This window comes from Telopea speciosissima, chromosome 3, assembly GCF_018873765.1.
Source record: "Telopea speciosissima isolate NSW1024214 ecotype Mountain lineage chromosome 3, Tspe_v1, whole genome shotgun sequence".
In the NCBI taxonomy this organism is placed as follows: domain Eukaryota; kingdom Viridiplantae; phylum Streptophyta; class Magnoliopsida; order Proteales; family Proteaceae; genus Telopea; species Telopea speciosissima.
The window spans coordinates 20,141,343-20,154,415 of NC_057918.1; the positions used below are offsets into that span (position 1 = coordinate 20,141,343).

The window sequence follows — 13,073 nt, forward strand, 5'->3', positions numbered from 1 at the left end:
GCAGTAGATGGTTACATATGAGCATATAACTTGGCTTATATTACTAATTGTAATCGATGTAGGACTAAAAAAAATGAAAATATTTGTTTTTATCAAAGAGAGGTTTTGATTCGGAGACCTGTGGGTAGGGATGTAAACGGATCGACTTCGGCTCGGATAGTGCTATATCCGCATCATCATCCGATTAGCTTTCGGATAGATTCGGATAGTGCTAAACGGATACGGACACGGCTCGGATAGTGCTATATCTGCATCAACATCCGATTAGCTTTCGAACGGACTTGGATAGTGCTAAACGGATACGGACACGGATTTGGATCAAATATTTTATCCGTTTACATGTAAATATAATTTTTCGGATAGCTATAACTTATCCGTATCCGTATCCGTTTAGCTTTCGGACCGATTCGGACAGTGCTAAACGGATACGGAAACGGATTTTGGCTATTCATTTACATCCCTACCTGTGGGGTCTGAGCCAACCACGCTTCCGCTACGCCACTCTAAATTTGTATAATAGATTATTAATGTTTATTCATTTGTTTATGCAAAGAGAACTAAATAGTACAAAAGAAATGAATCCTTTTTTTGATCCCTCCCCATCAGTCTGTGGATGAATTTGAAAATTCATATCATTAAGGGTGTCACAATGGAATCGAAACCGGAACCAATCGTTTACGATCGAACCAAATCGTACCGTAAAAAAACGATACAATCGTGAGTTCATAGGTTCTATTATCGGTTCGATTTAAAACCATAAAACCGTTGGTTAATCAAATAGAAACTGGCTAGAAAACCAGGATTAGGAATGTTGTGATTTGTTTAAGAAAGGGGTTAAGCACTCTAAAATATTAGGACTCCATATCAAGATGTTTTTGAATTTTAGTTTGAGTGCCAAATTTGTGAAGGGACAGAGGGTTCTGGTAATCACTCTAAAATATCATTGCAACGAGCATGTCTTAGGCTACGTTTGGTAACGGTCTCAAGAACGTTCTTTGGTGTTTTTTCGTTCTTTAAGAACAAAAAAACACAAAATCTTGTTTGGATAATCGGTTGGTTCTTTTGGTCTTTAAGAACGAACTGAAAGGAATCTTGAGTTTGATAAATGTCTGAACAAAGAATGGGCGTTCTTTGTTTAGAACGTTCTTTCGCGTTCTTTGTTTAGAACGGCGTTCTCAGACCAAAAATGACTGTTTGGTAACGGTCTCAAGAACGCCGTTCAGAATGAAAATAGTGTTTGGTAAAACCTGTTTTGAACGATGATTGATATTAATTACAATAATGCCATCCATACAAGGAAATAAAATAAAATGTGTCTTACATAACAAACTTAAATTAAAAAATATCTTATAAAAACATACTAACATAATTTTAAATATCTACATTGGTTGGAGTGTTGTGGGGTGGTGTAGTAATTTCCTTTTCAACCTCTAGATCTTCAAGTCCAGTTGTCACCCAGTCTTGCGTGTGATCTAGTCCACCATCTCCATGGGCATAAGAATATCCAAATATAATTTGAAAATCATGCCAATGTGACAATCCTTAATGCCTAAATTTTTTTCATGCAGGATTGACCTATACACGGTATAAAGTAAAATATTAGAATTATACGATACAAATATAGTAGTCTATATTCAACCAAGGAAAAATAGAAGTATATAGTATTTACCGCTATAGCTCTATCCCAAACGTTGTCATCATCAACGGTAACTGTGTTGGTAACTGCGTTCCATCCAAAGCCTGTCATTTGGAGCAATGATTTAAAACTTTCGTACTCTATCCTCATCTTGTTGAACTTGTTCCTTATCTGTTCCCTATCAAAAGTCCTACCAAGCGTGGCTTCTAATCAAGTATGAATGTCCTTCCACCCATTCCTATTAAAGGTTGCCCCACTCTTGTTGCCAGACCTTACATTCTCTACCATGAACCTAACTAATATGGCAGTCTCATTGTTGGACCAAGAGACAGGCCCTACTTTTGCTTTTCCTTTTGATTTTGATGCAGTAGCCATAAAATCTGAATATAGGTAACAAACAATATTAAAAAGAAGATGATATACACATGTTATGCACAAGGCTCTACTGATCCATTACCAACATCAAGGCTGACTAACAAAGGAAGGGATGTATGAAAGCAAAACAAAATGAGGAGTACTAAATTATATTAAAGCAATCTCAAGCTCTAGTATTAAAATCAAATTGTAAACAGCTATGAACATTAGATACAATCAAGATAACTATATTTATACTTAGTATTACGATCCAAAATCAAGAAACTACATGAATCGATGATCCTCTTCTCATAATTAAATATCTATGCAAAGAGGATAGAATTTGACAACAATGATTAAATGCTTTTACCACACAACACAATCATAATAGAGACGGGCAACATAGTCATGGCAACTATCACCTGCTAATTAGCTACAAATATGTAAATTCAACTCACCTTATATACATATATATCTCTTGCATAACAGTACCCTTCAGAAGCTATCACAGGCATAAAATTGTGACACTGAGCAATATGAGAATTACAGTGTCACACCCACACCGAGGAAATTGAGGGTATAACACTACATAGATGAAATTGATTTAACAAAGATTATCATGTGATTATATTGTAGTTTGGACCAACAAAACAAACACAATTAAGAGTAAAAGTTAGAGAAATTTGAAATCCAAAGCAGATTTCAGTTTTACTTTTTTATTTTATTTTTTGCTCTCAGAACAAAATATTGAAACACAACTCATAGGACAGATACTAGAGATTCTACTTGGCAGATCCTCATGGTTATACAAAGAACCAAGTTAGGAGAGCATCAAACTTACATGAAGGTATCAAATACTACATATCTTCCTCTTAAGCCATAGGAATCACAAGATAGGATGACCAACAGTGGCAAGAGAATTAAAATCTGAATATAAGTAACATATCCTCCCACCCATTACCTTCTAAAGACAGATATGTTGGCAAGAGAATTAAAGTTTCTCATCTCTTCATGATAAAGTCCAAGTATATCCTTTATTTTCTTGCTTTATCTCCAAGAAAATATCAGAAACTTTGCACCAAAATATAAAGAGTATCCAAGCAAACAACCAATAAAAATCAAAACCAAAGTAACCTTGTTGAAATAGTAATCTTAAAACAATATAACATACCATACCACAATACTAATGGATATGTCAAATGCAAACCTAATCTAAAGCTTCAATTTTTAATGATTTTTACTTCTTCCCTGGTTGATTTCAAAATTTGAAGGTATATCCCATATACCTTGTTGTGAGACCTATGTAGGAAATAAGAAGAGGCAGAGTTGGAGAACAAAATAAATGAAGAAGAAAATAGAAGGATTTGAGAAGAAAGGCTCAGAGATAACATCTGTCATTGAAGAACCCGTATCCCCTCAAGGCCCTTTCTCTCCACCTGCAACTTGTTTCTCCAAGTTCAATTAACCAACAAATCCATCTCTCTCTCTCTCTCTCTCTCTCTCTCTCTCTCTAAGACACACACACACACACAAACACATACAGAGCAATTTTTGGAATATATTACCCATAGAACGTACACCAGAATATTCAGGTAAATAGAGAAAAGGAAAAAAAAAAAAAAAAACCCCCAACTAAATCACCTAATTACAGAGCCAATAGCATTCTTTCATAGTTAATCTACTAAAATCAAAAAGAAAAACGAAGATCAAAGACCTAATTACAGAGAGAGGGAGAGAGAGAGAGAGAGTCACCTTCGTTGTTGTGAACTTCAGTTCCAGATAGGGTCATGCTAGGGAGGAAACTTTCAATTGTAAGGGTTGTTGCTCCAAATCCTTAGACAAAGGAGAAAAATCCATAGTTAGATCTTCATCCCCAGATCTGCAAAGAGAGGAAGCGAGAGAGAGAGAAAAACAGAGAGAGTGAGAGAGGAAGCGCGAGAGAAAACGGGACAGGGAGAGTGAGAGGTAGAGAGAGCAGAGAGAGGAAGCGAGAGAGAGAGGGATAGAGAGCGAGAGAGAGAGAGAGAGAGAGTACCTGCAAATTCGCCTCGTCCTCCTCTTCCTTCCCCAGATGTGGCTTTTGCGTTTGCTCTTTTCTTCGAGGCTTGTTCACGGGATTTTACTCTCGTAAAACGTGATTTTCGTTCTTTGTTCTTTGCAGACCGTCTCCAAGACGGTCTATAAAGAACGTTCTTTTCCTCAAAGATTCCTTTGGTTCGTTCTTAAAGAACAAAAAAACGAACCGTCAAGCCGAACGCAATTTCACATTTTTTTGTTCTTAAAGAACGAAAAACCTGTTCTGAACGCTGTTCAAACATTTACCAAACGCCTCAGACTTGGTCTGTAAAGAACGAGAACAAATTAATTGAAGCTATCATCAAGGAAAAAAGGGAAAACCCCGTGGGTTCTTAGCTGGGTTTGAAATTCAAAGGGCTTATCTCTTGCAATCAAGTGGGGAAGAGGAGGAGACTTGCAACGCCAAAGAATCGTTATCATCTATGGTTCCCTGACTGGTGCGGTTCCCTAGTGCCTCTCACAAGAGGGGGGTGGGATCTACCCAGGGCACCTGATTGAACTCTCTGCTTGGGTGGGGTCCACCCTCCTCTTGTGAGAGGCACTAGACAACTTTTTGACTTCCAAGACCAACTTTTTAGAAAAGTCAACAGTGAAAACCCGATGCCTGGCTGGCCTCTATCCCGATTGAAAAAAGACATATCAAAACCCACTTTCCTCCTCATCAAAAAAGAAAAACCCACTTTCCTCTACCACCTGCGACTGCGAACTGCAACGTAGGTTCTTCTGAAGATCGACGAAACCCACATCAGGTACCATCTTCGCGATTCTTCTCCTTGTTCCATTAATCCCTGACTAGGGTTCTCTTCTCATCTTCTCGATCCATCTCGTTCTCAGAAAACAAACTTGTGGATTCGTTGTAGTGTTGAAGAATTCCAAGGATCCTCAAGCCCTAAGATCATCCTCACTCCCTGAGTTCAAAGAGCCGACCTTCTACGCCTCAAGCAGGTATTTCTCTTCTTTTCTTCAATTTTGGGTTGAAAAAAACCTTAACATGTTACAAATCTTGAGCATTGCTGTAATTTCAGCGTCCTTTTCTAGCCATTCATCTTACTTTCTTTCAATGTCTGTTGGATTTATCTTCACTGGTAGCATTTTTACATTTTTCTTATCCTTTTGCCATAAAATCTTGTAATGGAAAGGATTGTAAAACATTTTTTTTTGCCTGGCACTGACACAATTTGTGCACACACTCAACGCAACCGCATGTGCTCCTTCGGATGATTGTCTGTTTACTGGAGAATTTTCAGCAAGAAGATGGCTCTGTTATCATTCTCTTCTCATCTTCTCGATCCATCTCTTATAAATCCAATTACCAAATGTTAATTCTTGTTCATTCATTCTATAATTCTATCTCTAAGTCCAGGAGAAAAGATGGAGAAGGAAAGCAGGAACTGGGCGGAGTTGAACACGGATTGTTTGATTAAGGTGTTCGAGATGGTGGGATTAGAATCTCTGACATTGGAGATTCCCTTCGTTTGCAAGTCTTGGTACAAAGCCTCCCTCAATCCTCAATGTTGGAAAATACTTCGTTTCCCTCCTTCACTCTGCGAGGACGAGGACTCATGGTGGTACGATGATGGTTTTATCGGAAGATTCATGGACGAGTACCGAATCCAGAATTTTTCTGTCACAGGCTGTTATATGCATGGTAGTTATACGTAGGTTGTTTATTCATGTGGGTATGGTATAGTTATTATCATATGGTAGTAGGGAGTGTAGGGTATTTAGTAATTTCCATGAGTGGTTGTTATCACATGCACGTAGCAGCAATATCTTTGTAGGTAGGAGTATATTGTGAGTGGAGATAGTTATGGGAATGAGGGAAGTTAGTAGGTAGTGGGGTGGGGAAGTTGTGAGAAGTGGAGTAACCGTATGTGGTGGTGTATTAGTCTATTTATTATTTGAAATTGAATGAAGAAGCACCTGATTATCTACCCACAAACATCTCTAATGAGATTGAGGCAAGGCTTCCTCAATAGAGCCTATAGTACCCGTTAAATTCTCATTTTCTCTTCTTCAATCTTAGTTCTCTTCTTCATCAAGATAGGTAACCAGCGAGCGTGCGTACCAGCTTGGTATCAAAGCCGGAATATGGATGGGCGGGTGGAGAAGTGGAAGAGGAGGTAAGCACTCTTCATGAAGGGCAACAAAAATTCTTAATCGATGGAAGAACTTTTCGAAAGGTTCACCGCTTTTCAAGCTCCTTCTTTAACGCGGTAGGAGAGAGCTCAAGAGCTCCTATCCCTCCTTCTAATGACCGACCACCTCAACAAACGATTCCACTCTCAACCAACACACACCAATCATTTATGCCTAAGTTGGTCAAATTGGATTTCCCTACAACGGATACAGGAATGAAGACACGACCGAGTTGGACGTGTAGGGCGAAACGTTCTTTGAATTTCATCGACCATCGAAGAAGAAAAAGTGTCATTGGCATCCTTTCATTTGGAAGGGGACGCACAACTATGGTACCAAATCTTCAAGCGGGATGAAGGGATGATATGTTGGCAAGAATTTTGTGACGGTTTTCACTGCAGATTTGGTCCAACCCCATTCCAGGACTTCTTTGGAGAATTGGCGAAATTACAACAGTTGGTTCGTTCGCGATTACCAATCTAAGTTTGAGAAGTGTTGTCCAAGGTCGGACGACTCCCTCCAAGCCGGCAAGTCACCTCTTCATGAGTGGGTTGAAGGAACATATTAGAGCAGATGTATTGGCGGTACACCAACTACCCTATCTGCACTATTGGATTGGCTCGATTAGACGAGGCCCGTGACCGCACTTGAGAGAAAGAGCATTCCACGACATCGAACCTCTTCCCGCTCGTCGACTCACGTCAACGAGATACAAGAAAGACGGGCTAAGGGACTTTGTTATAATTGTAATGAACGGTTCGTGCGGACATCGATGCAAGAAATTATTCTTGATTGAAGGCTGTTACGAAGAGGACGCCACGTGGAAAGACACCGAAGAACTCGGTCTTGAGGACAAGACCTGAAATTAAGAGGGAGGGAATTGTTATATGCATGGTAGTTATACGTAGGTTGTTTATTCATGTGGGTATGGTATAGTTATTATCATATGGTAGTAGGGAGTGTAGGGTATTTAGTAATTTCCATGAGTGGTTGTTATCACATGCACGTAGCAGCAATATCTTTGTAGGTAGGAGTATATTGTGAGTGGAGATAGTTATGGGAATGAGGGAAGTAGTAGGTAGTGGGGTGGGGAAGTTGTGAGAAGTGGAGTAACCGTATGTGGTGGTGTATTAGTCTATTTATTATTTGAAATTGAATGAAGAAGCACCTGATTATCTACCCACAAACATCTCTAATGAGATTGAGGCAAGGCTTCCTCAATAGAGCCTATAGTACCCGTTAAATTCTCATTTTCTCTTCTTCAATCTTAGTTCTCTTCTTCATCAAGATAGGTAACCAGCGTACGTACGTACCAGCTTGGTATCAAAGCCGGAATATGGATGGGCGGGTGGAGAAGCTGGAAGAGGAGGTAAGCACTCTTCATGAAGGGCAACAAAAAATTCTTAATCGACTGGAAGAACTTTTCGAAAGGTTCACTGCTTTTCAAGCTCCTTCTTTAAACGCGGTAGGAGAGAGCTCAAGAGCTCCTATCCCTCCTTCTAATGACCGACCACCTCAACAAACGATTCCACTCTCAACCAACACACACCAATCATTTATGCCTAAGTTGGTCAAATTGGATTTCCCTCGATACAACGGGAATGAAGACACGACCAGTTGGACGTGTAGGGAACAGTTCTTTGAATTTCATCGAACTCATCAAGAAGAAAAAGTGTCATTGGCATCCTTTCATTTGGAAGGGGACGCACAACTATGGTACCAAATCTTCAAGCAGGATGAAGGGATGATATGTTGGCAAGAATTTTGTGACGGTTTTCACTGCAGATTTGGTCCAACCCCATTCCAGGACTTCTTTGGAGAATTGGCGAAATTACAACAGGTTGGTTCTGTTCGCGATTACCAATCTAAGTTTGAGAAGCTGTTGTCCAAGGTCGGACGACTCCCTCCAAGCCGGCAAGTCAGCCTCTTCATGAGTGGGTTGAAGGAACATATTAGAGCAGATGTATTGGCGGTACACCAACTACCCTATCTCTGCGCTATTGGATTGGCTCGATTAGCGAGGCCCGTGACCAGTCACTTGAGAGAAAGAGCATTCCACGACATCGAACCTCTTCCCGTTCGTCGACTCACGTCAACTGAGATACAAGAAAGACGGGCTAAGGGACTTTGTTATAATTGTAATGAACGGTTCGTGCCTGGACATCGATGCAAGAAATTATTCTTGATTGAAGGCTGTTACGAAGAGGACGCCACGTGGAAAGACACCGAAGAACTCGGTCTTGAGGACAAGACCTGAAATTAAGAGGGAGGGAATTGTTATATGCATGGTAGTTATACGTAGGTTGTTTATTCATGTGGGTATGGTATAGTTATTATCATATGGTAGTAGGGAGTGTAGGGTATTTAGTAATTTCCATGAGTGGTTGTTATCACATGCACGTAGCAGCAATATCTTTGTAGGTAGGAGTATATTGTGAGTGGAGATAGTTATGGGAATGAGGGAAGTTAGTAGGTAGTGGGGTGGGGAAGTTGTGAGAAGTGGAGTAACCGTATGTGGTGGTGTATTAGTCTATTTATTATTTGAAATTGAATGAAGAAGCACCTGATTATCTACCCACAAACATCTCTAATGAGATTGAGGCAAGGCTTCCTCAATAGAGCCTATAGTACCCGTTAAATTCTCATTTTCTCTTCTTCAATCTTAGTTCTCTTCTTCATCAAGATAGGTAACCAGCGTACGTACGTACCACAGGCTTTGTTAAACTTCTTGTTAGAAGAAGTCATAACTCTGCTGTCGCAGTTATTCTTCCTACTGATTGCACTTCAGAGGTTTTGGAGCTTATATCAAACCAGTAAGAACTCATATACACCACTCCACTCACGAAATTTAACTTTTTATAGTCTCTCCATCATATTGATTGATATTGTATTCCCTCTAATAGATAGAATTGTCATTAATTACCAGGTGTCCTTCATTGAAATACTTGGGGTTGCCTTCCAATCTCTTGTCAGTTCATGGTGAACTTATCCAAGAACTCATAAGTAAATGGAAGGATTTGCAGCAGTTATTCTTGGGAGACACTGAATTTTCTTTCAAGGAAATCCTAATTCAAATCAGTCTTAACTGCAAAAATTTCAATGGTCTATCTGCAAAAGGTTATGTTGGCAATAAAGAAGCATCAGCTATTGCAACTTTACTTCCAAACATCAATTACTTGTGGCTGAAGGAGACTACACTGCCCCTTGAGAGTCTGAAGATGATATTGCTAGGATGTAGAGAGCTGGTGCTACTTGATGCAAGGAATTGTGAAGGTTTTGAAGCTGAAGATGATGAGATATTAAAGATGGCTTCTCACATCAAGACCTTTATGACTGAGGGTTCGTGCGAGTATGAGGAGTATGAGGAGAGTCTTTCTTACAGGGATGGCTGTATTGATGATGATTATTGCTCTGATTAATTAAATTTCCTTACAGTTTATTGATGATGTGCTAGAGTTTTTGTCAGTTATTCAAGAAGGATTAATGTAAGGTTTCTTCAAATTGTGACCTGAGGGTTGCAAATTAGATCCTTTATTTTGTGTTTTAGATTTGCTGCCTAGCTCCCTATGTTTCTGTATGTTGTTGATGAACCAAAATTGCTCTTTGCTTTGTTTGAATTGTCTTTAGATTTCATAATGACAACATCTATTTAATATAAAGCACATCTATCTATCTTATTCTGCCATCTTATGCATTCCAAACCTCTCATAGAAGGTATGCCACATTTAATTTGAAAGAGATAGATATTTCGATAGTAGTGATTTCAGTCTAGGACCGATGATTACAGGATCAGGAACCCTTCCGCAAAATGTACATAGCATTTTTGGTGGGCATGGCACATGAAAAATTCACGGGGATCGTTCTACCTGTAGGGGCCTACACTTCAAAACTTAAATCAGCAAGAGAATCTTAGTCATCTCTCTCTCTCTAGAATCCTTAGGGTTGTGGAACCCAATAGTGTTGAAGAAGAAGAGTGTCATTGTCGTTGTGCAAGAGTTAAAGTGGGGGTAAGGCGGTCATTGCATGCAGAGTCGTGTCTGGGCAGCACAGTCCTGTCGGGCAGTTCGACAATAGAGGATTTGGATCCCGTCATGGATTGGTATTTCAACCTTTGGTAACATATTTTCATGGTTGGGGTTACTTTCAACCATTTGATCAAGTTGTTATAGGTTTAGCCATATATTTAATTGTTCAACATTAGGCAGTTTCAAGTCTAAGGGCTCATGGTAAGGGTGTCAAAATCTAAACGGTAAATCGGTCCAACCAGACTTGTTTGAGTCTATTCAAACCGAACCAACCTCTTATCGGTTTGTCTTCGATTTACATTTTAGAACACAATTCAGGTTTGGCTTGGTTCGGACCGAACCGACGGGCCATCGATTGGCTCTCCCAATAAGACCGAACCAAAACGAAGGGAATACTACAACCAACCCCCAAACTCTACCTAATCTCTACCCAAAAGTTGCCTATACCCGGGTTTCAAATCGAACAAAATTAAAACCAATATCATAAATTGTGCCAAACCCGAGTTCAACTCAGATCAAAATTGAAACTGAGCCAAAACCGAAAAGACCTTATTGATTCTGTTTTGGGTTTCTTGAAACCCACACCAAAACTGAAAAAACCGAACCGCCCGACTGACACCCTTGGCTCATGGTTTTGAGGCTCGTGAATCTGTGTCTCAAGGTTTAACTTTTTAGATTTCCCTAAAATGAATACAAGCTAGGTTTTAAAGAAGTTTCAGATTCAGAGGTTTCTTTGCCTACTGGAGAGGAAGAACCCTAAAATTCTAGTTCCTATTAATCTGTCATGCCCTAAGGAATCAACGGTCCAGGTTATCTGAACATCACTACCCCTTTCTATTATCTATCAAGTAGATCATCAAAACTAATTCGAGACTGCTATATGAGAAGAGAGGGCACATTCCAGTCTTTCCATTCTTCAATAAGATAAATTTTTTTTTTTTTTTTTACCAAATGATCATTCTATAATTCTCTATCTCTCTCTAAAAGTTTAGAAGAAAGAAAAAGAAGAAGAAGGAAAGGAGGAAGTGGGAGGAGTTGGAGACGGATTGCTTGATTAAGGTGTTTGAGATGCTGGGATCAGAATCTGCGGGATTAGAATCTCTGATATTCCCTTCGTTTGCAAGTATTGGTACAAAGCCTCCCTCAATCCTCAATGTTGGAAAATACTTGATTTCCCTGATTTAATCTCCTCCTACTACTACTACTACTATCATGAATTCTCCAACGAACAACAACCATGTGTGTGGTGCTGCCAGAGTAGTACCCATCGTTGTTTTGTCCGAAGATTCAAAGACGAGTACCGAATACAGAAATTTTCTCTCACAGATTTTGTTAAAATTGTTATAACACGAAGTCATAACTCTGCTATCTCTGTTTTTCTTCCTTCAGAGTGCACTCCAGAGGCTTTGGAGTTTGTAGAACGAGTAAGTTTGCTGTACCAATCACGAAATTTAATTTTTTATTTCCATATCATATTTAATTTGTTCTCGGTCTCTAGCTAATACTAATAGAAGGAAGTTGTGTCACCAGGTGTCCTTCATTGAAATGCTTAGAGTTGCCTTTCGGAATGGGTTTCTATGAAAGCCCATATCATGGTAAACTTATCGAAGAACTCACAAGTAAATGGAAGGATTTGCAGCAGTTATACTTGGGAGACACTCAACATTCTTTCCAGGAAATTCTTATTCAAATCAGACTTAACTGCAAAAATCTCAATGTTCTATCTGTAAAAGGTTTTGTTGGCAATAAAGAAGCATCAGCTATTGCAACTATACTTCCAAACATCAAGTATTTGAGGCTGCAGGAGAGTTCACTACCCCGTAAGAGTCTCAAGATTATATTGCAAGGATGTAGAGAGTTGGTGCTACTTGATGCAAGGAATTGTGATGGTTTCGAAGCTGACGATGAGGAGATATTAAAGATGGCTTCTCACATCAACACCTTTTTGACTCACGGTTCAATCTTAGATGAGTACGTGGATAAAAAGCCCTTCTGATTGCCCTTCTGATTAATTAGATACGGTATCAGTATGTATCGTCGGTTTTGTATTAGAAATCGATATCTTACCATACTAAGAGAGATTCTATTTTCCCATATTGAAATCGTACCGAATTTGTACCAATACGGTTAGTTTGGGTTTTTGTTCCAAATTGACACTCTTATATCAAAATCACGGTGATCTTCCTACAGGTAGGGTTCACAATTCAAAACCTAAATCAATGAGATAGAGGAAGATCATGGTTTCCTTTTAGATTCATAGTTGCAAATTCTCCATGTAATAGCTAAGGGCATCTATTGTCTATTGTATGATGTTACTACACTAAAGAAAGGCCCGGTGACAAGGAGGGGAGGGACCTAGCTCTCCTCAAGCCGTAGTGGGAGTTGTAGGATCCAACCTAGCAAAAACAGGGGGGAGGGCGGAGGGGGGGGGGGGGGGTTAGGTCATTTCTAGAGTCCCAAACTCGATCTGATCTCCTCCTCTCTAAAAAGTCCGAATTCTTCTCCTTCAAAACTTCTCCATTTAAATAGACATCTTTCTTCCAAATTGGAACCAATACCTTGATCTCATCCATTAGATACTTACATGGATCCAAAGCATCAACTCTAGGGATTGCTGCTATTGCAGTGAGTAGTAGTGTTGTGATGATTGTGAAGGTCCAGAAGTCCCCTTTAAATAACCCAAGAGAGTTGAAAAGAGATTGCACAATTTGAATTCAAACAAGAATCTTTCTTGTGGTGCTAATTTATCATATTCTTTGTTCTTTGTGTAAGTTATTTTTTATGTAAACAATTTAGGTTCTGTTTGGTTGCAAGGGAAATTAAAAGGAAGGGAAGTGAAAATT

The 13,073-nt window shown here is 39.4% G+C and overlaps 2 protein-coding genes across 2 annotated transcripts; both read left to right on the plus strand.

Moving 5' to 3' along the window:
- The first annotated feature begins 5,437 nt into the window (after positions 1–5,437).
- On the plus strand, positions 5,438–9,624 carry LOC122654942 (F-box/LRR-repeat protein At3g48880-like). The gene is made up of 3 exons (XM_043849197.1): positions 5,438–5,724; positions 7,991–8,119; positions 9,132–9,624. The coding sequence occupies exons 1-3, from the start codon at positions 5,438–5,440 to the stop codon at positions 9,622–9,624; spliced, it is 909 nt and encodes a 302-aa protein (XP_043705132.1).
- A 2,173-nt stretch (positions 9,625–11,797) lies between these two features.
- Positions 11,798–12,226, plus strand: LOC122654943 (putative F-box/LRR-repeat protein 22). Its single transcript, XM_043849198.1, has one exon. It carries the CDS (start codon positions 11,798–11,800, stop codon positions 12,224–12,226), a length of 429 nt encoding a protein of 142 aa, XP_043705133.1.
- Positions 12,227–13,073: the final 847 nt, after the last annotated feature.